Source organism: Entelurus aequoreus, linkage group LG15 (genome assembly GCF_033978785.1).
Source record: "Entelurus aequoreus isolate RoL-2023_Sb linkage group LG15, RoL_Eaeq_v1.1, whole genome shotgun sequence".
Lineage (NCBI taxonomy): Eukaryota > Metazoa > Chordata > Actinopteri > Syngnathiformes > Syngnathidae > Entelurus > Entelurus aequoreus.
In genome coordinates this window covers 37,157,483-37,182,117 of record NC_084745.1, presented here as the reverse complement: position 1 = coordinate 37,182,117, position 24,635 = coordinate 37,157,483, and the positions used below count along the sequence as shown (strand labels likewise).

At 42.2% G+C, this 24,635-nt stretch overlaps 2 protein-coding genes across 5 annotated transcripts in view; one reads left to right on the top strand and one right to left on the bottom strand.

The window, feature by feature from the left end:
* LOC133630110 (uncharacterized) overlaps positions 1–13,789 on the top strand; it is a 17,297-nt gene extending 3,508 nt beyond the window's left edge. The window contains exons 4-17 of the mRNA XM_062021420.1: positions 1,247–1,395; positions 1,488–1,652; positions 1,721–2,168; positions 2,315–2,422; positions 6,185–6,275; positions 6,337–6,560; positions 10,041–10,283; positions 10,373–10,471; positions 10,544–10,737; positions 12,310–12,484; positions 12,565–12,721; positions 12,787–12,940; positions 13,017–13,128; positions 13,197–13,789. Of these exons, the coding sequence (XP_061877404.1) occupies positions 1,247–1,395; positions 1,488–1,652; positions 1,721–2,168; positions 2,315–2,422; positions 6,185–6,275; positions 6,337–6,560; positions 10,041–10,283; positions 10,373–10,471; positions 10,544–10,737; positions 12,310–12,484; positions 12,565–12,721; positions 12,787–12,940; positions 13,017–13,128; positions 13,197–13,372 (2,495 nt within the window). The 3' untranslated portion in view covers positions 13,373–13,789. The remainder of the gene's footprint in view (positions 1–1,246; positions 1,396–1,487; positions 1,653–1,720; positions 2,169–2,314; positions 2,423–6,184; positions 6,276–6,336; positions 6,561–10,040; positions 10,284–10,372; positions 10,472–10,543; positions 10,738–12,309; positions 12,485–12,564; positions 12,722–12,786; positions 12,941–13,016; positions 13,129–13,196) is intronic.
* Positions 13,785–24,635, bottom strand: LOC133630111 (ATP-binding cassette sub-family F member 2). 4 transcript variants are annotated; one of them, XM_062021424.1, is made up of 15 exons: positions 24,517–24,635; positions 19,732–20,158; positions 19,489–19,671; positions 18,107–18,278; positions 17,932–18,027; positions 17,769–17,871; positions 17,591–17,686; positions 15,399–15,518; positions 15,241–15,330; positions 15,057–15,167; positions 14,923–14,985; positions 14,704–14,832; positions 14,415–14,618; positions 14,142–14,288; positions 13,785–14,009 (listed from the first exon to the last, which is right to left on the bottom strand). In XM_062021424.1, the coding sequence occupies exons 2-14, from the start codon at positions 20,144–20,146 to the stop codon at positions 14,169–14,171; spliced, it is 1,902 nt and encodes a 633-aa protein (XP_061877408.1). In that variant the 5' UTR covers positions 20,147–20,158; positions 24,517–24,635; the 3' UTR covers positions 13,785–14,009; positions 14,142–14,168. The 4 variants fall into 4 exon arrangements, with proteins under 4 accessions (XP_061877408.1, XP_061877405.1, XP_061877407.1 ...); XM_062021425.1 differs by having other exon boundaries at positions 13,786–14,288; positions 19,732–19,944; positions 20,008–20,158; positions 24,517–24,629; XM_062021421.1 differs by lacking the exon at positions 24,517–24,635 and adding an exon at positions 20,685–20,790 and having other exon boundaries at positions 13,785–14,288.

The following is a 24,635-nucleotide window of genomic DNA, read 5'->3' as shown; positions in this document are numbered from 1 at the left end:
CACAACACTTGACAACCCAAAAGAAGAGATTTGTCATTTTTCCAGCGACCACACACAGACAGACATATATGTGATCTATCTGTCTATCTATCTGTCTATCTATCTATCTATCTATCTATCTATCTATCTATCTATCTATCTATCTATCTATCTATCTATCTATCTATCTATCTATCTATCTATCTATCTATCTATCTATCTATCTATCTATCTATCTATCTATCTATCTATCTATCTCTATCTGTCTGTCTATCTAAAACGTTGATGAATTTAGTCGACTAAACCTAATCAATTTAGATGATTAAAAAATTATTAAAACTAAAATACAGTTTCGTCAAAAGATTATGACTAAAACTAAATTAAAAAAACTGCTGTCAAAACTCACAGTGATTTGTTTTGAGTACCGTATTTTCCGCACTATAAGGCGCACCGGATTATAAGGCGCACCTTCAATGAATGGCCTATTTTAAAACTTTGTTCATATATAAGGCGCACCGCATTATAAGGCGCATAGAATAGACGCTACAGTAGAGGCTGGGGTTACGTTATGCATCCATTAGATGGAGCTGCGCTAAAGGGAATGTCAACAAAACAAATAGTGATTGTACTGACACTTCTACTTGCTGCTCTCTGTTCAACAACCCACTGTTCGAGTTTGTCCTCCAACTGTAGCCATCTCGCTTTGTTCCCTCGGAAACTCTGTTTAGTCTTCTTTACTTGGCGCAGGTCATCATGTTGCTTCCTCCACTTCCGCACCATTGATTCGTTAATTGTAAATTCTCTCGCTGCTGCTCTATTCCCGTGTTCTACTGCGTGACTGATCGCTTTGAGTTTAAACTCTGCGTCGTAAGCGTGTCTCTTAATAGGAGCCATTTTTGGGTCTTTACATGAAGTTTAGGTCTCGCAACTACAGGACTTTATTTTCCCCCGTAGAAGAAGAAGCTCTTCTTCTACGGTAAGCGACCGCCGACTTCATTTTCCCCCGTAGAAGAAGAAGCGCTTCTTCTTCTACGGTAAGCAGCCGTAGAAGGGGGAAAATGAAGTCGGCGTAGTTACCGTAGTTGCGAGACCTGTTGTGGCTCAATATTGGTCCACATATAAGGTGCACCGGACTAAAAGGCGCACTGTCAGCTTTTGAGGAAATTTGAGGTTTTTAGGTGCGCCCTATAGTGCGGAAAATACGGTACATATCTTGTTTTTCGTTTTGTCAACTGACCAATTACTACAGATGTTTCTGTTTGTACAGCAAGCGGCTCGTTAGTGCCGACACCGGCGTCGTCCCGAGAGTTGCCGCCACTGGAGTCGCGCATCAAGCAGGACAAAAGTGACTTTGAGGAGCAGCAGAGGCAACTTGTCGCTCAGGCGGCCAAGGCGGAGAGGAGGCAGAAGAAACAGGTGGGAACCAGCACAGAAAGTACCACCCAGAAATGTGTCTAGTCAACACGCATTTCTGAAGTGGATGTCTTCTTTGTATTTTTTCGCTCAAGGAACGGGAGTTGGTGCTCAAGCGCATCGCAGAGGATCGCAGGTGCTTGCAGGAGAAGAAGATCCATGGCGGCGCCGTCACAGAGGGCTCTCCCCTCAATGGCTGTCAAGCCCAAAAGCTTGGAGGAAAGGTTGAGACTAATGTGGACAACAACTGTATCCTCATGGTGAGGGTTCAAGCATACGGGACACACCCCCACTGCCCGCCAAATTAAAAGCTCTCTCCTTTGCGCAGATTCGCCTGCCGTCCGGTGAGTCCGTGCGTGAACGCTTTCCAGCTGACGCCCCTCTGCGCAGCGTAGTGGAGCATATCACCGGACGTTACCCCACCCTCCCCACCTTCTCTCTCCTCCAGGGGTTCCCACGCAAACGCTTTGGGGAGGCGGAGCTCGCTTTCTCACTGCGTTCCCTCGGCCTTACGCCCAACGCGGCTCTGTGTATTCAGACAAGCCCCCCAGACACTCCACAAGACTCGTCCAGCCCCGCGGAGCCGCCGCTGCCCCCCTCGGTTGGATGCGGCGAGCAGGAGCCCTTTGAGGCGGAGCCTGCACCGCATGTCCAAAACCAGGAAGAGGCAGACCCTCTCACACCACCTCCACTACCTAACCAGATATGGGAAGAGGCCGTCAACCTTGCAGGGATCCCTGGAGGTGCTCCTCTGCATGGACCTTCTCACTTTTGGGGTCAGTCTTATTTTATAACCGTGACATTCTAGAAAAAGGAAGTTAAATAACCCTGTTTTTTATCTGTAAATGTTATCACACAGCTGTGTCAGTTTAGTGGCCTAATTCTACATCCATCAGGTTATTAACATGGGGCTGTTATACAGGGCGAGGCCAGAGATTAGTTGCTGGCAATCCAGAGGAAGTGGCCATAGTAGAACTGGAAGAGGAAGAGGAGGAAGAAGACGAGGGTGAAGTCCCACACATGCTTAACGGTACCATTTTTTTCTTTGCTTACTGCTTTGCCCTATACTGGTTTGCACAAAATATTCAGAAATATTTGGGTTAATGTTAACGGGTTATAGCCTGTGAGCCCTACTCGCAACTACAGTGGAACCTCAAATTACATACTTAAATTAGTTCTTGCATATGGTTTGTACAAAACCAGTGAAGTTGGCACGTTGTGTAAATCTTAAATAAAAACAGAATACAATGATTTGCAAATCCTTTTCAACCTATATTCAATTGAATAGACTGTAAAGACAAGATACATAACGTTCGAACTGGAAAACTTAATTTTTGCAAATATTAGCTCATTTGGAATTTGATGCCTGCAACATGTTTCAAAAAAGTGGCAAAAAAGACTGAGAAAGTTGAGGAATGCTCATCAAACGTTTATTTGGAACATCCCACAGGTGAACAGGCTAATTGGGAAGAGGTGGGTGCCATGATTGGGTATTAAAGCAGCTTTCATGAAATGCTCAGTCATTCACAAACAAGGATGGGGTGAGGGTCACCACTTTGTGAACAAATGCGTGAGCAAATTGTCAAACAGTTTAAGAACAACATTCCTCAACGAGCTATTGCAAGGAATTTGGGGATTTCACCATTTACGGTCTGTAATATCATCAAAAGCTTCAGAGAATCTGGGGAAATCACTGCCAGGCCGAAAACTAACATTGAATGCCCGTGACCTTCGATCCCTCAGGTGGTACTGCATCAAAAAGCGACATCAGTGTGTAAAGGATATCACCACATGGGCTCAGGAACACTTCAGAAAACCACTGTCAGTAACTACAGTTTGTCGCTACATCTGTAAGTGCTAGTTAAAACTCTACTATGCAAAGCGAAAGCCATTTATCAACAACACCCAGAAACGCTGCCGGCTTCGCTGGGTCCGAGCTTATCTAAGATGGACTGATGCAAAATATAAAAGTGTTCTGTGGTCTGACGAGTCCACATTTCAAATTGTTTTTGGAAACTGTGGACGTCGTGTACTCCAGAACAAAGAGAAAAATAACCATCCAGATTGTTATAGGCGCAAAGTTCAAAAGCCAGCATCTGTGATGGTATGGGGGTGTATTAGTGCCCAAGGCATGCGTAACTTACACATCTGTGAAGGCAACGTTAATGCTGAAAGGTACAAAGAGGTTTTGGAGCAACATATGTTGCCATCCAAGCAGCGTTATCATGGATGCCCCTGCTTATTTCAGCAAGACAATGCCAAGCCACGTGTTACAACAGCGTGGCTTTGTAGTAGAACAGTGCGGGTACTAGACTGGCCTACCTGTAGTCCAGACCAGTCTCCTGTTGAAAATGTGTGGCGCATTATGAAGCCTAAAATACCACAATGGAGACCCCAGACTGTTGAACAACTTAAGGTGTACATCAAGCAAGAATGGGAAAGAATTCCACTTGAAAAGCTTCAAAAATTGGTCTCCTAAGTTCCCAAACGTTCACTGAGTGTTGTTAAAAGGAAAGGCCATGTAACACGGTGGTAAAAATGCCCCTGTGCCAACTTTATTGCAATGTGTTGCTGCCAATAAATTTTAAGTGAATGATTATTTGAAGAAAAAAAAAATCAGTTTCTCAGTTCGATCATTGAATATCTTGTCTTTGCAGTCTATTCAATTGAATGTAAGTTGAAAAAGATTTGCAAATCGTTGTATGTTTTTTTGTCATTTACGAATTACACAACGTTCCAACTTCACTGGTTTTGGGGTTTAAAATCAAAAAGTTTGTATAATGAAGCAGAGTTCCCCATAAGGACCAATGTCAACATGAATAATTGGTTGTAGCCTCGACAAAAGTCTATATTTTAGTTTTTAAAAAACACATTTTGAAGACTGTGTGTGTGTGTGTGTGTGTGTGTGTGTGTGTGTGTGTGTGTGTGTGTGTGTGTGTGTGTGTGTGTGTGTGTGTGTGTGTGTGTGTGTGTGTGTGTGTGTGTGTGTGTGTGTGTGTGTGTGTGTGTGTGTGTGTGTTAGAGATGCGCGGTTTGCGGACACAACCGCAGAGTCCGCGGGTCGGGCGGATGCATGACGAAAAAAATTGATTTTAAATAGATTCGGGCGGGTGGCGGTTGAACCAATTCGGAAATAAATATACATAGTTAAATGTTTTTACCCACATACGAAAAACGAGCAGCACTCTTTGAAACAGGCAATTATTCATCAGGCACTGCTGCCGCTGTCAGGCCAAATTTCTTCCCCCTACAAAAACCTTCCCCCCATGTACTTCCGTGGTCATGTTTCCTCTTACCTCATTGACAGTGATCGATAGCACTTCGGCTTTGACTGCCCGTTGCTGGAAGGATACTCTGTCTTTGACAGCTGCTGGAATCTGAAGAAATCGATTATTGTGGTTTTTTTGTACAGGCGCGAAACAGGACAGTCGCGTGCAGGTTAAGGACCCCCGGCAACTTTGTGATTTTATTAGACGCAGCCCCGGAAGTAAATGGGGGGGGTGTAAGGGGGTAGAAATTTGGCGTGACACAGCACACCACAACAGCAGAAGAAAAAAATAAAAAGATGGCAACGTGGTACGCGACAAACTAAAAAAGGGAATACTAAAGACCAGGTAAAAAAAATAACAATAATAGTCAACACTTTCTTAATGGAAATGACAATAATATTATAATAATGATAAATAATATTATCACGCATTAATATCTCTTAGCCTCTAATGCGTGGCCAAGAGATATTAATGCGTGGCACGCATTGAATGTCGTTGTTATATATATTAGATATATAACAACGGGTGGGTGGCGGGTGGTTGCGGTTTTGATAAAATGTTAGTACGGGTGGATGGCGGGTGGATGACGACTTTTGTGATGCGGTTGCGGATGAAATAATTGCCTATCCGCGCATCTCTCTATATATATATATATATATATATATATATATATATATATATATATATATATATATATATATATATATATATATATATATATATATATATATATACATTAAACATACAAACAACAAGGAGATAATGGATCAACAATCTCTATTATCAAAACAACAACAATGGGAAGCTAAACTGTCAACGCACTCGCATACAGAGTTCCCTTTGGTGCGCTCAAAAACTTAACCATTTTGCTACAGTAAAAAAAAAATGTTTATCTTGTTGTTGGCGCATGTTTGTGGCGTACAACTGACGAGGAGGCAGAGACATGAGGCGCAGAAGGGGCAGTGTGTTACAATGTTAAAGAGAGTCCTCTTCTCTCTAAGTCTGAGTCTTAGGCTGTTTTTTCTTTTTTAAACCCATATTGAGTAAACAAAATAGACAAAACTTGGTGAATGGTGAGAAAAGAAACATGAGCCTAAGCACTGCGAAGAGGCGGCCGAGTAACGGACTGCGTAAACAGGATGTGACGTAGGGGGCTCTGCCTCTCCAAAATGGCTGTGCCCCATGTTTACTGTACTGCACAGGAAGTGGTGCCCTAAGGGTTCCAGCAATACTCAAAATGAATAAATGACATTTTCGTACACTGAGACATGGTTCGCACACAGAGGCACATTTGGCTCAATCTAAAAGTTTGTAAATGAAAAGGTTCGCAAAAAGAGGGGTTTGTAAATGGAGGTTTCACTGTACAGTACTTGCAGCCAATCGGACAGACTCTAAGTGTGATGTAAGAACGTGTGTGTGTGCCAAGAACTCATTCCTGCCTGAAGTTAGAACAATATGTTGATTGGAGGTGTGTGATAGTCCTTTCGGACAGACTTTGGTCTTATGGTGTGTGTAATTGACAGGAATGCCCAGGCTGCCTTTCTTGCCGGAGACCAGGAACCGTAGAGGATTTCAGTCCAGACACCTCTGGCCAGAGCAAGGCAATCGACTTAGGTGAGTGGCCGAGTATCACCACTCCTATAAGTGCAACGTTTTTAAGTCACGTGTGCATCAGGGAGCATCCAGAAGAGGAGCCAGCTGTACCAGAGGCAGCAGAGGGTCAGGTGGCGCCTGTAGCCGCTGGTCTGGCTGCTGTGGAGCGTTTCCAAAGAGCGGGGCAGCAAGATGACCCTCATGCCTCACACGGACAGCCCTTACCCCCCAAAAGACCCTTCAAGACTCCCAGCGTTCCTTCCCTCTGTTCCTCCGCCACGCGAGCCACCGTCCACCTCATGACTGGTGAGAGTGACGTTGTCACACTAACACATTGTGTGTGTTCTGGCAATGCTTACTTAATAGGGACATTGCTCTGTTTACACAGTCACCTTTAGGGGACCTCTGACGGTATGGGGACAAAAAACAGGTCCCCTAAAGGGAAACCTTTTTAAATGATAGTCAGATCCATTCTGAAGATGCCTAAGTGATAGGGGTGTAACGGTACGTGTAATTGTATTGAACCGTTTTGGTACGGGGGTTTCGGTTCGGATTGGAGGTGTACCGAACGAGTTTCTAAGCTAAAGTCTTAACAAGCCTCTTTGCTTCTTCTGTCTCTGTCTCAGCACCCAGCATTGTCCCACCCACACAACCATCTGATTGGTTACATACTGTACAAAGCGGTAACCGCCAATCAGCAGTGCGTAGTCAGAGCGGTAACAGCCAATCAGCAGTGCGTATTCAGAGCGCATGTAGTCAGCGCTTCAGCGTCGAGCAGATAGGTGTTTAGCAGGTGAGCATCAGGCAGCGTACTCTCCCCAAATTATAATAAACACCTCCCAGTGAACTACTGGTAACATCACTATGAGCCCGTTGACGTTCTAGAAACTTAAACTGCAGCTCAGCTCGCTCGCAGTCCTTGAGGTGAAGGCTAATTAGCTTTTAGCGTAATGTTAGCTCATTTTGCAGTGTGTGTGTGTGTGCCTACATGAACTCCATGGTGTTCAGGGATGAATAGTCTCTCCTATTGCTATTGTACTATTTTTTTCAGCTATAGTTACATTAATCATTAGCAATGTAGCAGCCTAGTTTTGAATGGCAGGGTCCCTGCTATCACATGTTGATAAAAATATAACATTTACATAATAAAAATCAACTACAGGCTTCCCAAATGCTGTAATAAATTAAGCATGATGAGTTGACTTGAAACTGTTTAATGTTGCACTTTTTATATGTAGAAGAAAAGTTTTGTCATTGTATTTAATCTGAGCAACAACTTGAGGCAGTTTAATGTTGATTAACGTGGGCAGAATTATTATAGCGTTCCCAATGTTAAAAGGATAAAGCCATTGTTTACTAATTTGGTAAAGAAATAACCAAAAAATGCATATTTTGTTGTTTTCTTACTGTACCGAAAATGAACGTGACCTAAACCGAGGTACGTACCGAACCGAAATTTTTGTGTACCGTTACACCCCTACTAAGTGATTTTTATTACATTTTTACATTATTACCTTAAAGTATGATTCACATTCAGAATTTTCCATCCTTCTATATATGGAGTTGGAGTTGCAGACAACTTCATTACTGCTAAATAGCAGTTTTCAGTAATGTCACAGAAGATGCAGGATTTGCTTTAACATTTAAGTGGTGACACTTCCTATAAGAGGACAGCTATAGTGCTGTATTCTGAGGATCATGTCATATTTAATTTGAACTTTTTTTTTTTTTTAATTGTCCTCAGTTGTCACGTACAAATTTGTGTGAATTATGCAAAAAAAATTAAATTTGGTCCCCATGAACCATATTAAAGGCCTACTGAAACCCACTACTACCGACCACGCAGTCTGATAGTTTATATATCAATGATGAAATCTTAACATTGCAACACATGCCAATACGGCCGGGTTAACTTATAAAGTGCAATTTTAAATTTCCCGCTAAACTTCCGGTTGAAAACGTCTATATATGATGACGTATGCGCGTGACGTTTTGATTGATTGATTGAGACTTTTATTAGTAGGTTGCACAGTGAAGTACATATTCCGTACAATTGACCACTAAATGGTAACACCCGAATAAGTTTTTCAACTTGTTTAAGTCTGGGTCCACTTAAATTGATTCATGATACAGATATATACTATCATATATACTATCATCATAATAGTCATCGCACAAGATAATCACATTGAATTATTTACATTATTTACAATCAGGGGTGTGGAGGGGGTGGGGGATAGGATATGGACAGCAAGTAGTGGACAATCAATCGTTGAACCGGAAGTATTGGTACCCCATTGAATCCAATACAAAAAAGCTGTTTATCTCAAAATTCCACAGTATTCTGGACATCTGTGTTGGTGAATCTTTTGCAATTTGTTTAATGAACAATGAAGACAGTTGTAGGTGGGATCGGTGTATTAGCGGCTGGCTGTAGCAACACAACCAGGAGGACTTTGACTTGGATAGCAGACGCGCTAGCCGCCGACCGGTGAAGTCCTTCCGTCGATCGCTGGAACGCAGGTGAGCATGGGTGTTGATGAGCAGATGAGGGCTGGCTGGCGTAGGTGGAGCGCTAATGTTTTTATCATAGCTCTGTGAGGTCCCGTTGCTAAGTTAGCTTCAATGGTGTCGTTAGCAACAGCATTGTTAAGCTTCGCCAGGCTGGGAATTATTAACCGTGTAGTTACATGTACATGGTTTAATAGTATTGTTGATCTTCTGTCTATCCTTCCTGTCAGGGATTTATTTATTTTGTTTCTATCTGCATTTGAGCCCGATGCTATCACGTTAGCTCAGTAGCTAAAGAGCTTCGCCGATGTATTGTCGTGGAGATAAAAGTCACTGTGAATGTCCATCCAATCCACTTTATTTACATAGCACATTTACACAACAAGAATGTTTCCAAAGTGCTGCACAGCCATGTTAAAAACAATATTAAAAACGATATTAAAAACAATATTATGCTACACCAATGACTGAATAAAAACAAAGAATAAATGAATAGTAAACCAATACAGAGACAATATAAAAAATAAATGTGATTAAAAACGATTTTAAAGGGTAAAACCAATTAAAGTCCATTTCGCGTTCTCGACTCATTTTCAAGAGGATATAGTATCCGAGGTGGTTTAAAATACAAATTCGTGATCCACAATAGAAAAAGTAGAAAGTGTGGAATCCAATGAACCCTTGTACCTAAGTTACGGTCAGAGCGAAAAAAGATATGTCCTGCACTGCCTCTCTAGTCCTTCACTCTCACTTTCCTCATCCACAAATCTTTCATCCTCGCTCAAATTAATGGGGTCGCTTTCTCGGTCGGAATCTCTCTCGCTGCATTGTAAACAATGGGAAAATGTGAAGAGTCCTTCCTCCGGTGACGTCACGCTACTTCCGGTATAGGCAAGGCTTTTTTTTTTATCAGCGACCAAAAGTTGCGACCTTTATCGTCGTTGTTCTCTACTAAATCCTTTCAGCAAAAATATGGCAATATCGCAAAATGATCAAGTATGACACATAGAATGGATCTGCTATCCCCGTTTGAATAAAACAATTTCCTTTCAGTAGGCCTTTAACTCTTTTTCCCCAGGGTCCCCAGTAAGAATGATCAGCACATTAATTAATCAATCCAGAGATTTAAAGACGTGTATGAGCTAACTGGGCAGTGGCCATTTTACCTCATTTTTTTTATGCCTCCACAACCTGTAGAAAGGGTGGTCCCCACAAGTGATGATCAAAAACTTGGTCCCCATTCCAAATGATAACCTGTATGTGTGTGTGTGTCAGCTCCCAGCATGCAGTACAGCAGCAGCCTGGCCGGCCTCACGCCCGAACTGGCGGAGCTCCTTCTCAACCACATGGCCCACGAGAGGCTGCTGCGCCCGCGCAACCTGGAGCTCTTCTTCGGCTGCCCGCTTCAGAAGTTTTCCCTCAACTGCTACCCGTACTCTACCAACGAGCTGCTGCGACAGCTGCGGGCCTTCACGGCGCTCAAGCACCTCAGTCTGGTCAACTCGCCGCTCATCACGGGTAAGCACCTTTGCTCGTCGCTCCATTTGGTTGCATCCAGCACTTTACGTCACTTCTTTTTTTTTTTTTTAAACTTCTCGTCCATTTAGACTCCGGACTATCAGTCCTGTCCAGCTTGGTCAAGCTCCAGCACCTCAACCTGGCCTCTTGTAGCAAATTGACCGACTCTTGTCTGCAGTACATCACAGGTAACGTACTCCGCTTACGTGCACAAACTGGATGTGTCTCACTTTGAGTTCGGCACATTGTTTTTCTTCCAGGTCTAAAGAGTCTGTGTTTCCTGTCGCTGGACCACACTAAGGTGACTGACGCTGGGGTGATGCTCTATCTGCAGTCCGCCCCGCCTTGCCTTTCTCAGCTCAGCCTCAACCAGACGGCTGTCAGTGAAGTAACGCTGGCGATGCTGCCCAGCTGCACGCCACAGTTGCGTCTCCTCAGCATCAAGCAGACCAAGGTGGACTTTTGTTTAATCCCTCACAGGTTTAAAGTAGCAGCTGACGTTTGGGTTAAAGTAGCAGCTAACGTTTGGGTTAAAGTAGCAGCTAGCGTTTGGGTTAAAGTAGCAGCTAATGTTTGGGTTAAGGTAGCAGCTAACATTTGGGTTGAAGTAGAAGCTAATGTTTGGGTTAAAGTAGCAGCTAACGTTTGGGTTAAAGTAGCAGATAATGTATAGGTGAAGGTAACCGCTAACATTTGGGTTGAAGTAACAGATAATGTATGGGTGAAGGTAGCAGCTGATGTTTGGGTTAAAGTAGCAGCTAACGTTTGGGTTAAAGTAACAGCTAACGTTTGGGTTAAAGTAGCAGCTAATGTATGGGTGAAGGTAGCAGCTAACATTTGGGTTGAAGTAGCAGCTAATGTATTGGTGAAGGTAGCAGCTAACATTTGGGTTGAGGTAGCAGCTGACGTTTGGGTTAAAGTAGCAGCTAACGTTTGGGTTAAAGTAGCAGCTAACGTATGGGTGAAGGTAGCAGCTAACGTATGGGTGAAGGTAGCAGCTAACATTTGGGTTGAAGTAGCAGCTAACATTTGGGTTGAAGTAGCAGCTAACATTTGGGTTGAAGTAGCAGCTAACGTTTGGGTTAAAGTAGCAGCTAACGTTTGGGTTAAAGTAGCAGCTAATGTATGGGTGAAGGTAGCAACTAACATTTGGGTTGAAGTAGCAGCTAATGTTTGGGTTGAAGTAGCAGCCGACGTTTGGGTTAAAGTAGCAACTAACGTTTGGGTTAAAGAAGCAGATAATGTATGGGTGAAGGTAACACCTAACATTTGGGTTGAAGTAGCAGATAATGTATGGGTGAAGGTAGCAGCTAATGTTTGGGTTAAAGTAGCAGCTGACGTTTGGGTTGAAGTAGCAGCTAATGTTTGGGTTAAAGTAGCAGATAACGTTTGGGTTAAGTTAGCAGCTAATGTTTGGATTAAAGTAGCAGATAATGTATGGGTGAAGGTAACAGCTAACATTTGGGTTGAAGTAACAGATAATGTATGGGTGAAGGTAGCAGCTGACGTTTGGGTAAAGTAGCAGCTAATGTTTGGGTTGAAGTAGCAGCCGACGTTTGGGTTAAAGTAGCAGCTAACGCTTGGGTTAAAGAAGCAGATAATGTATGGGTGAAGGTAACACCTAACATTTGGGTTGAAGTAGCAGATAATGTATGGGTGAAGGTAGCAGCTAATGTTTGGGTTAAAGTAGCAGCTGACGTTTGGGTTGAAGTAGCAGCTAATGTTTGGGTTAAAGTAGCAGATAACGTTTGGGTTAAGTTAGCAGCTAATGTTTGGATTAAAGTAGCAGATAATGTATGGGTGAAGGTAACAGCTAACATTTGGGTTGAAGTAACAGATAATGTATGGGTGAAGGTAGCAGCTGACGTTTGGGTAAAGTAGCAGCTAATGTTTGGGTTAAAGTTGCAGATAACGTTTGGGTTAAGTTAACAGCTAATGTTTGGATTGAAGTAGCAGCTAATGTTTGGGTTGAAGTAACAGCTGACCTTTGGGTTAAAGTAGCAGCTAATATTTTAACGCTCCCCAGGTTGAGGATGTTTCGGCGTTGGCCCAACTGACGAGTCTGCAGACGCTCAACCTGGACGGGACAGGAGTGAAGGAGTCCTCACTATCTCAACTCAGTGCCCACCCTAATCTGACGTCTCTCAGTTTAGCAGGGGTCTCAGTGGTGGACGGCAACCAAGCCCTGCAGATCATATCAGGTTCATGAAATAGGATTTTACATTCTGAAAAAATTATCGCTACTGTGCTAAATTATTATTTATTTTTTTTATCCTGGCAGGGCTTCGATTAACTCAGCTGACCCTACCTGGGCGGCACACCATCACCGATGACGGGCTGACGTTCCTCTCAAGGCTGCGACTGCTCACTGAGCTCGACCTGACGGATTACACACAAGTCACAGACCAGGGTGTGCAGCAGCTCTGCACCATGACCAGGTACACACACACACACACACACACCAATATAGTTGAGCACTTTACTGCTAATATTCTCTATGTAGGTTAAAGACGCTTTCACTCAGCAACACTCAAGTGACAGACGCAGGTCTTCCCTCACTGTGCCCCCTGCTGGAGCTGCAGGAGCTGTGGTTGGACAGAACAGCTGTCACCAGCAGAGGAGTGGCAGCGCTCATCACACGTCTTCCTCACCTGCAGGTGATTTTTATAAGCTGTGTGCTATTCATTTGAGATACACTATAGGAATCTTATGAGGACAATTGTTGTCTCCTAGGTGTTAGGGTTGTCCAGCACTCAAGTGGGCGACAACGTCATCAGGAAAGGTCTGATTCATTGCAGTCAGCTGATTAAGTTGAATCTGAGTCGCACACGAATCACAGACAACGGTGAGCATCAACACGTCTAACGACATCCGTGTATACAAACAGTAATGTTATCGCTCGCTTCCCCTCAGGTGTGAAGTTCCTCACGCGCATGCATCTGACTCAGGTCAACCTAGACGGCACCGGTGTGAGTCTGGCGGGCATCGCCAGCCTCCTGAGCTCCACCCGCATCAGCAGCATCCGCGCAAGCAACACTCGTGTCATTCCCCTCAATGACGTGTCCGACGAGGAGTGGCAAGATCACTGAGGTGGACCAGCCCCCGCCCTCCACTCCGCTCCCGAGCATGCTGCTCACTGGACCCCTGTAGCACCTTCTGCCAACATGAAAGCGGCAAAACCACACTATTTGCACTGTTGCTCCAGTAATCTAACACAGCTTAAAACAGCTTTTGTAGAAAAAAGCCAAGAAAGTTTTAGTTTTATGTTGAGTTGCATCTCCAGGAAGCAAAGAGCAAGAATAAACAAGACAGCATGTTCAAGCTGCAGATCCTTATTTGAAGTATTGTACTGTTTTATGCTGCTTTGTTAGTTTTAGATTTGTGTTACTGTTCATTTTTCTAATGTAATTATGTTCCAGTTAAGTTTCATTAAGACAATCTAGTATAATTTTACTACTTGCTGTCTTATGTCCATTAATCTTTGTTGAATAAAACTGCAAATCATACTTTGTCATGTTCCGTTTATTTAGATGATCTTTTATTGCATTACATTCTTTAAATAAGGTAGAATTCTCCTTTTACACAGAAAGTGTCAACTTTTAAATATCAAATAGGACGTAAAAGCTGCTGCATAAATGGATAACAGAACACATGAGAAATAAAAGTGATGGACAGCACAATGGAATGTGTTCCACGATGCACTGAGTCAGCCAATTGGTGGGCAGCCTGGGGGAGGAAGGTGGCGCAGCACAGTCAGATATGATAACAGCACATGTTTAAGGAGATGTCATAGAATATCTATATGATCACTGTAGGTCTACTAGGAATATTTGCTGTGATGCAAACCCCACCGCTTACTCCTTTTTAAACGGTGGCGACGACATCTTAAATGTCATGCACTTGCTGCTTTTCAATCCTCGATTTCAAGTGCTCCTTGTATGCCAGGATGTCCCTGTTCCACTTTGTGATGGTCTGCTTTTCACACACCCAGATCTCCTGTGCCACCTGGACACACAACATTTCCACATTCCATTGCTGCCATCTACTGGACATACCACCACTTAACAGTGGTCTTGATCATGTTTGAAGGACGGACGTACAGCCATCTATGATCTTTACGTAGACACTAACCTGCTGGATGAGCCTGAAGTCGTGGCTTACAAGCATCACGCCACCGTCAAACTCGTTGATGGCTTCCGCGAGCGCATCAATGGTCTCGATGTCCAAGTGATTCGTGGGCTCATCCAAGAAGAGCATGTGAGGGTTCTGCGAGGCCAACCAGGCGAAGCACACGCGACACTTTTGGCCGTCAGACAAGTTTCTGATTGGACTGACCTGAGTGAGGGACAAGCTTTTGGTTATACAGACAAGACGTTCCAAAAAAAAAAAAGCGGTGACTTGACAATAACGTGAGTCACACCTGTTGCTTTCCTGTGAGGCCGTAGCGACCGATGATCTTCCTCATCTCCTCTTTCTCCTTGATCTCTGTGAAGCACTTCATCATGTACTCCAGAGGTGAAAGGTCCAGTTCCAGTTGCTCTGTCAGGTGCTACAACATCACAAAACAAAAAATTTAAAAAAATGAACGAATAAATGAATGAATGCTTGACCACAGCAGAAGCACATTGAAGATTTCTACCTGATGATATCTGCCGATCTTGACGTGAGAATGTTTGCGGATCATGCCATCGGTGGGCAGGAGCTACAGAGGAAACATATTTAACAGAGAAATTCAAAGACAGCGAGCTCGCCACAAGTCAAGTAAACAAGTACCTCTCCCATGAGCAGTTTCAGCAGGGTGGACTTTCCTGCTCCGTTGGGCCCCACCAGAGCCACTCGTGTATCCAAGTCAATACCAAACTCCAGGTTTTTATATATGTGCGGCTGGAGGGAAGAGACCAGATCAGGTTGGACACTCCAATAGAATGGGGACAAGAAGACCTGAAAAAGGACTCACCGTGTTGTCACTGTACTTGAAGCTCACATTCTGAACCATGATAACTGGAGGAGGAATCTTCCCACAGGGAGGAAAATAAAATGACAGAGTCTGCAGCACAGAGAACAAACATGTGATTTTTGGGAAGATTAAGCACAATTACTTCATCTTCATCTTACCTTGTCATTCACAACTTTTTCAGTCAGGCCTGAGGCCACCATCTTCTGCAGCGTCTTTTCTTTGCTCTGAGCTTGTCGGGCCAGCTTGGCTGAGCCGTGACCGAACCTGGCAATGTAATTCTAAAACAAACAGTGTATTTACTAGAACTGTCGCTAGAGAAGTAACACGGCAAACTATAGTGCAGAAGTCTACATCAAGAAAAATGTTTTTTTTATGCCTTATTAAAATGCATAATGTACTATGAATCATGCAGGATATTATAAAATCAGACTTTTACTATACCATGTCCTCAAAGTCCAACCAAACAAACCCTTAAAAATGTAAGTATAAACATGTCCAGGGCTGGGCGATACAGCTGAAAAATATCACGATTACTAATCGGTAGATATCGATATAGATTTATTTTTATGACCCATCAAAAATAAGGAGAAAAACACTATTTCAAATGTAACCTTCCTCCAATATAAATCTCATCAGCTATCAAGGCAGAAAAGAAAGGAAATGCCAACACAGCCATGGAAAACACTCAAAATGTCAAAAAAACAAGATCTAAAATCACATTGAACATTTACTTAAAATGAAGGTGGGAAAAATTAGGACTTTGTAAGAAATGCTTAAAGTAACAAAATAGTGCAAAGTGTGAAAATGTAAACAAAAACCCGAGAATAACTCTTTTCTGAATGCTTAGTGCCAGGTGGTGTGCCATTACCAATCATGGTGGGGGCTTGAAAAATGTACAGACCTTATTGGTCTGAGTTCGGTTGCTTTTAATTAAAAAAAACAAAAAAAAAACTGCCATACTGTCGGTGACTTTTCCTGTTTTATAGACAATTTCTTCCCTCTATGCATCACTCATTTTAAGTTTCTCATCCCACTCAATGCAAAGAATCAACTGCGAGACAACAAGGTGGCGCGACCAAATTTGATAGTTGACACTGTTACCTGATTGGCTGTTAGCGTGTCACGCCCACTGATCACTTCCTGCCTTGCTCAGTTACCAGAGAGAGCGAGTGCCTCCATGCAACCAACATGCGGAACGTTTATCCAACACATTTTGATTACGTGTCCATCACGACATACATTGATATCGTTTTATCGCCCATCCTATCATGTCCTAAAACAATATGTTACAAGTTACATGTGTAAACCCAACAATTTGATTCAATTTGATTCTGAATTGATTCTTGTTTCAACACAATTTTCGATTCAAACAGATTCTGGCAATGTATTATTTGGTGTAATTATTATAATGGAACTTTTACAAAACAGGTTCAAAGTTAGAATAGCTCCTCCTGGTTGCATGGATAGGGCCTAAAAACTTAACTAATTTTTGCAAGTGATGAATAGATTTAGAATCAGAATGAATAAGAATCACAATTGGAATGTGAATCAATTTTTGTGCATCTCTGTTATATTTACACATAGTCTTAAAAAATGTATAAATAAAATTGTTATAAATATAATATTGTTATAGTCCTAAAAATGTTTATTTCCAATTAGTCTCTAAATCATTACCTAAAAATGTCATATTCTAGATCAGGGGTGTCAAACTAATTTTAGTTCAGGGGCCACATGGAGGAAAATCTGACTTGATGTTGCAAGTCAGAAAATACTTCTTTTTTTTCATGTTTTTCCTAATAAATTCAGTTTACACAAAAAAGATAACATTTGAGGCGCTGTGGCTTAGCCTAGCGTATAAAATAAAATATATCACAAAATAATTTGAGTCTGCAAAACAACGTGTGACTCTTTCGACTTCCTCTCTTGTTCACACATACGCACTATTAAAATCATGGCATTAAAACTAAAAAATTCAGATTGTTTTATTTGGCCAAAAATAGAACACATTGTGAAAATATTACATTAAAAATATAGAGAAAAACACCCAGCGGAAGTAAAGTTTAGATCCATGAAGGGAAGAAGATGATTGAATGTTTATAACTGAATACATTTACACATGCATAAAATGTATTCAGACATTTACTGTGGGTCCCCATTTTTATGACTTGATGGGATCCCTGTTACCCCGTTTTGAAAATTCCTAGCACCAACACTGATGGATTATTGGCACGTGCTATACTAATCAAATATCATCCCGGGGGCCATAGATAATTCAGTGACTTTGACACACCTGTTCCAGATGATGTCTGAAGAGCTTCTATTCTACATTTTATTCCAGCAGGTTTTGTACCTTCATGTGTGTAATCTGGTCCTGCTCCCAGTTGAAGCGCTTCATCTGGTTCTCTTCCAACTCCTCCCTGGTCTTCACGTACTGGTCGTAGTTACCCTGAGCATAAACGAGGCGTTCAACGCGGCCTAATGCTGACACTACGCAAAGAATGGCGCTGGGCGCGCGCTCCTCTCCTCACCGTGTAGTACTTGAGCTTCCTCTGGTGCAGGTGGATGATGTTGCTGCACACGCCGTTCAGGAAGTCTTGCGAGTGCGAGATGAGGACAAGGATACGTCTAAACCTGGTGAGGACAAAATGGAGGATGGACGGTGGTTGGCGTACCGATCGGAGGCGTACTCACGTTTTAAGCTCCTCCTCCAACCACACGCAGGCATCCAGATCCAAGTGGTTGGTGGGCTCGTCCAGCAGCAACATGAAGGGTTTGATGAAGAGAGCTCTGGCCCACACACACACGCAACAAGTCAGTCGCTGTTCCAAACAGCAGCACCCACTGAGTCAGCGTTTTTAGTCCTCACCTAGCGAGCGCGACACGCATCCTCCACCCTCCACTGAAGTCCTTCAGTTTCTTCTGCTGCATTGTCGAGCTGAAGCCCAAACCGTTGAGGATCCGAGATGCTCGCACCTCCGCCTTGTCGGCATCCAGCTCCTCCAGACGCTCGTACAGCTCCATCAGCTTCTCACACTCCGCTAAAGAGAGAACATGTTTGTTTTTTTATACCTTTTTCTTCTAAAATGTATTTTCTACGATCAATAAACCCTCGTTGTCTTACAGTTAGGGCTGGGCGATATGGCCTTTTATTAATATCTCGATATTTTTAGGCCATGTCACGAAACACGATATATCTCGATATTTTGCCTTAGCCTTGAATGAACACCTGATGCATATAATCACAGCAGTATGATGATTCTGTGTCCAGATTAAAACATTCTTGTTCATACTGCATTAATATATGCTTATTTTAAACTTTCATGCAGAGAGATAAATCACAACTAAGTCAATTTAGCAAAACTGTATTAATTAAAGTTATTAAGCAGTGGCACAAACATTCAAGTCATTTCCAAACAGAAAGTGCAAGATTGTCAGATTTTAAAACAAGCTATTAGTGCACTTTTGTGCATCAAAACACTAAATTAAAGTGCACTTTTTGTACAGAACGCCACTATAATAGTTTTTAAAAAAGTGCACTTTTGTGCATGATGTCACACAAGATATTTCAATAACTCAAATAAAAATGAGCTGCATAATAGGAAATCAAATAGCGTATGTCCTTCGCTATGTGGTAGGTTCCTGCGGATGTTATCTCCTTCTGTTGTTGACTATTTTTTTCATACGGTGTTGATGTGGAAATAGTTGCTTCGGCATTTTGTTGGTGTGGCACCGAACAGAGATGTTGACATGCGGAGTTTCAAGCACTCTTCATTCTCTAGTGGGTGACTTTTCAAATCATGCTACATTAGCAGTGCTGCTACTTTTTGTAACAACGCTTTTGCCGCATACTTGTTCAACATCTTCCCGCTTGAAGCCAAACCACCGCCAAACGATGAATCTGTTTTTCTTGGGAATTAATTCTTCCTTCATTTGTTACCAGATTCGCACCTTCTCTCTCTCATATTACCACCCGCACCGTTAGCATCACAGCTACCTTACCATGTTGCTACCTACCCCACGGGAGCGTATGACGTTGCACACGTGACATATGTAAGAAGGTGCGCTTGTTTTAAGTCTGTGAGAAGGAGAGACAAGAAAGAGTGGGAACCGCATGCAGTGTAATGCCCGCAGCTAAAAACAACTGTGTGAGAACGTATACTCGAATATCACGATAGTCCTTTTCTATATCGCACAGAGACAAACCCGCGATATATCAAGTATATCGATATATCGCCCAGTCCTACTTACAGTCTTCATGAGCGAGCCGCTCCGCCTCCTTCTCCAACATGATCCTCTCCTCGTCCACCTCCATGACGCACTGCAGGGCCGTTTTCTCGCTGGGCGACATCTCTCGGGTCAAGTGGTAAATATCTATGTGCTCTGGAATGGGGATTTCACGATGCCCTATGGCCGACAGCAGCATGGACTTCCCTGGGGGACAAGCGGTATGAACACTTGTCCACACATATTTCACATTTGGGGGCGTGTTACCTGTGCCGTTTAGGCCGATGAGGCCGTAGCGTCTGCCCGAGTTAAGCTCCAGGCTGGTGTCCGCCAGCAGCTCCTGGCCGTGGAAGGTCAGAGACAGGCTGCTGATGTGGACGTCGGTGCTGTTTGGGTGCGAGGCCAAGACGCCGGTCACCGCTCGGGCTTCCGTCTTCGCAAGTTCAAACTCGTCCAGCTCCTTGGTCAAACTGGCAATATCTGGGAGCAGAAAGAACACCTCAGACGCCAGGAGAACCAAGTTGTCGGCATCCTCTTCCTTACCGGTACTGCCTGCTCCATTGGTCAGGGTCTCTGGCTGTTCGCTCTCCTCACTCCCCTCCTCCGGTTTCTTGGTGCGCTGTCGGGCCTTGGCAGCTTCCTTCTTCTTGGCTGCCTTCTTTTTGGCTAAATCTGAAGGCATGGCTGGACCTGGCTGGTCCACAACACAAAAGACAGGGAGCTCAATGTCTGACTACCATATTGTCAAGGAAACATCACAATGTAGCCGGTTTTGAATTTTACTGTCACTACTACTAGAAAGGTTGAGAAATTAAACAGTGAGCAGTTGAAATGAAGTAATAGTTTGAAAAGACGGAACCATTACGTCCCACCTGCCGGCACGTTGTTTTCACGATGCTAACAGGCTAAGTAACCGACTAGCAGCTAGCCGCCTACACCTTTTCTTCGGTGAAGTATATCACGACAACAATATAGCAGTGACATATTTTGACCAATAACGTAAAAAAATCTTAGCAGTTAGCCTCTATTAGCCCTGCAGCGAAGCTAACGGGAGCCACAATCGGCAGGCCTTGAGGCGCTAAAGCTAACGCAAGGCCCGGCTAACCGGCTCGAAATGCGCCGAACTCGGCGTGTGCCGACTTTCCTTCGCGTCTTCAGCAAATTTGAAAGAAACAATTAGATATCGTTGACTTAAGCGGTAGCAATGGCGCCTCTCATACCTTATTTCACTAATTTCTGTAAAAAAAGGGGCACACAGAGTACTCGTGTCCACTTTGCCGGCTCGATGGACCGCCAGACAAACCATATATGGTCAAGGGGGCGGGGACTGCAAATGTCCCCGCCCCTTTGTTCAGTGGCATGAATATTCCTAATTTGGAAATACAAGCGCAGTACAGTAAAATGTACACTTATATACACAATCAGACACTGTATTGGGTTTAACACGACCGAACGTTGTCATGAACATGATGTAATATGCTTCCGTACTGCACCATCAGTTTACTGTCTTCAACCCGACCAGTGATGTGCGATACCACTGATTTTGCCCGATTCGATACCGAGTAAAATTCAGACTAATATCGGCAACACCGACCCAATACCGACACCTCGTGCAAATATACCATGTGTCTAGTTAAAAGTAAAAAGTAGAGTATTCTAAGTCTTGCTGCTCTTGGGGAATCATCTTCAAACTAAATAAAATCACACGGCAAAAAAATGGCGGTATCTCATTCAACTCTGTATGTCGTGTCTCTAAATAACAAAAACAATGAAAGTTTGCTGTTCTATAATACTGAGTGGATCGTTTAAATTGCCAGTCATTTTCATAAATAAACAAATGACTTAATAAGTCGCACAGCACGTTGCGTACTTGCCTAACCGTAAATTAGTCTCATATAATAATATTATTTTTTTGTTTTTATTTTTAGTTTATTATTTCTTCGGTCAGTGGTCAACAAAATGAACAAACCGTTTTACATAAACAAACTTGATTGATTGATTGAGACTTGTATTAGTAGATTGCACAGTATATTCCATATTCCGTGCAATTGACCACTAAATGGTAACACCTGAATAAGTTTTTCAACTTGTTTAAATCGGAGTCCACGTTAATCAGTTCATGGTAACAGTTCAAAATGTTGCAGACCGAAAGGGTTTAGGCTGAAGTTGAACACTTATTGCGCCTAACCCTATAAACTAGGGTTGTGGGAAAAAATCGATTCGAATTCGAATCGCGATTCTCACGTTGTGCGATTCAGAATCGGTTCTCATTTTTAAAAAAATCGATTATTTTTTTTTTTTTTAAATTAATCAATCCAACAAAACAATACACAGCAATACCATAACAATGGAATCCAATTCCAAAACCAAACCCGACCCAGCAACACTCAGAACTGCAATAAACAGAGCAATTGAGAGGAGACACAAACACGACACAGAACAAACCAAAAGTAGTGAAACAAAAATGAATATTATCAACAACAGTATCAATATTAGTTACAATTTTAACATAGCAGTGATTAAAAATCCCTCATTGACATTATCATTAGACATTTATAAAAAAAAATTAAAAAAGAACAATAGTGTCACAGTGGCTTACACTTGCATCGCATCTCATAAACTTGACAACACACTGTGTCCAATATTTTCACAAAAGATAAAATAAGTCATATTTTTGGTTAATTTAATAGTTAAAACAAATTTACATTATTGCAATCAGTTGATAAAACATTGTCCTTTACAATTATAAAAGCTTTTTACAAAAATGTACTACTCTGCTTGCATGTCAGCAGACTGGGGTAGATCCTGCTGAAATCTTATGTATTGAATGAATAGAGAATCTTTTTGAATCGGGAAAAAAATCATTTTTGAATCGAGAATCGTGTTGAAATGAAAAAAAAAAATCGATTTTGAATCGAATCTTGACCCCAAGAATCGATATTGAATCGAATCGTGGGACACCCAAAGATTCACAGCCCTACTATAAACAATGTCAAATACAAGATGAGCTTCCAAAAATTATGAAATTTCCTTGGCACAGCATATTATAAATACACCTTGTACACAACTGTTCAATTATATACACAGTAAAGACATGTGAAATATCCTTGTACACGTGTTAGTTAAACCTTTGTACCAATTATATACTATATAATAGGGCTGTGAACCTTTGGGTGTCCCACGATTTGATTCAATATTGATTCTTGGGGTCACGATTCGATTCAAAATCGATATTTTTTTTTCAATTCAACACGATTCTCGATTCAAAAACGATTTTTTTTTCCCGATTCAAAACGATTCTCTAGTCATTCAATACATAGGATTCCAGCAGGATCTACCCCAGTCTGCTGACATGCAAGCAGGGTAGTAGATTTTTGTAAAAAGCTTTTATAATTGTAAAGGACAATGTTTTATCAACTGATTGCAATAATGTAAATTTGTTTCAACTATTAAATGAACCAAAAATATGACTTATTTTATCTTTGTGAAAATATTGGACACAGTGTGTTGTCAAGCTTATGAGATGCAATGCAAGTGTTTCTCAAGTTGTTCACTTTATTTTTTATATATATGTCTAATGATAATGTCAATGAGGGATTTTTAATCACTGCTATGTTAAAAATGTTACTAATATTGATACTGTTGTTGATAATATTCATTTTTGTTTCACTACTTTTGGATTGTTCTGTGTCATGTTTGTGTCTCCTCTCAATTGCTCTGTTTATTGCTGTTCTGAGTGTTGGATTGCATTTTTATGGTATTGCTGTGTATTGTTTTGTTGGATTGATTAATAAAAATAATAATAAAATGAAATAAAATAAAAAAAATAGATTTTTGAAAAATGAGAATCGATACTGAATCGCACAACGTGAGAATGGCGATTTGAATTCAAATCGATTTTTTCCCACACCCCTATTAACCTTTGTACCAATTATATACTATGTAATGTATCGATATAAAGACCAAAACATGTGAGCACATAACACCAATTCTTAAATCTTTACATTGGCTCCCTGTACATCAGAGAATTGATGTCAAAATCCTCCTGCTCACATATATATCACTACATGGTCTAGGGCCGAAGTATATCACTGATATGCTCCCACTATATAAGCCCTCTAGATTACTAAAATCTTCTGAGAACAATCTGTTAGCGGTTCCCAGAGTAAACTCAAATCAAGGGAGAGCATCATTCAGTCACTATGCAACAAATAGCTGGAATAAACTTCCTGAAGATGTCAGACTTTCCCAAACTCTGACTACTTTTAAAACTAGACTGAAAACTTTTATGTTCACCTTAGCTTTCAGCTAAATCTTTTAACTTTTAACGTCTGCACTGTTTTAATTTTTATTGTCTGCATTTTAATTTTGCTTTTATTGTCTTTCATTTCACTTTGAGTCTGCCTTGTGCATGAAAAGTGCTATACAAATAAAGTTGCCTTGCCTATTTTGATTTGACTGTCGATATTAGAGAATATCCGTATCGGCGGTATCGGTATCACAGTATCAGTCCTCATCACTCACCACCAGTGAGCGATGAGGCGGAGGAGGACCGAAACTGCTGGGATTTTTTCCCCCCTGGATACAAAGCTGAAGTGACAGGTCGGAGGAGAAATGGATGACACATGACCGGGCCAACTTGACGCCTTATCGACGCCGATGGATGCGACGTTTGCCGCCTGCTTGTTGGCTTCGTCAGGGAGCCGCGTGGATCCAAAAGCGAGATTTTAACAGCGATGCTAGCGCCTAGCATGCTAGCATGTGTGTTTGACGTGTCGTGGTTAACGTTCAAGGTGAAAAAAACAACTCTTTGGTTCAAACAAAAACGTTCCACCGGTGTTTTGTTTTTTACGACGACGGACTAAACCGTCGAGACACTTCCGTAGCTGGCTAGCGCACCTAGCTATAACCGAGTTAAGCTAATAGTTGTTTACCCCCCCCCCCCCCCTGGCTCGACTTGAGACTAATAATGCATCGCAGTGTGGACTGCAAGCTTCACGCCATCGCATGGATGTGAGAAAATACTCCTCTCTGGATCCGTGTGTGCCTCACCTAAGTTCTTTTTAACATCCAAATTGACCAGCAGAAATGCGTATTTCGTCGTTTCTGGCCGTGTTCAGGCCTGTTTTGCCCCTGATCCTCGGGCTGTCTCTGGGCTGCAGCCTGAGCCT

Bases quoted from the DNA above. Each gene is read 5' to 3' on its own strand.
- LOC133630111 (XM_062021424.1), bottom strand. From the start codon at position 20,146: ATGCCTTCAGATTTAGCCAAAAAGAAGGCAGCCAAGAAGAAGGAAGCT. The intron at 19,672-19,731 runs GTAACACGCCCC...CTTGTCCCCCAG, and splicing joins CATCGGCCTAAACGGCACAG to GGAAGTCCATGCTGCTGTCG. The intron at 17,872-17,931 runs GTGAGTACGCCT...TGTCCTCACCAG, and splicing joins TTGGAGGAGGAGCTTAAAAC to GTTTAGACGTATCCTTGTCC.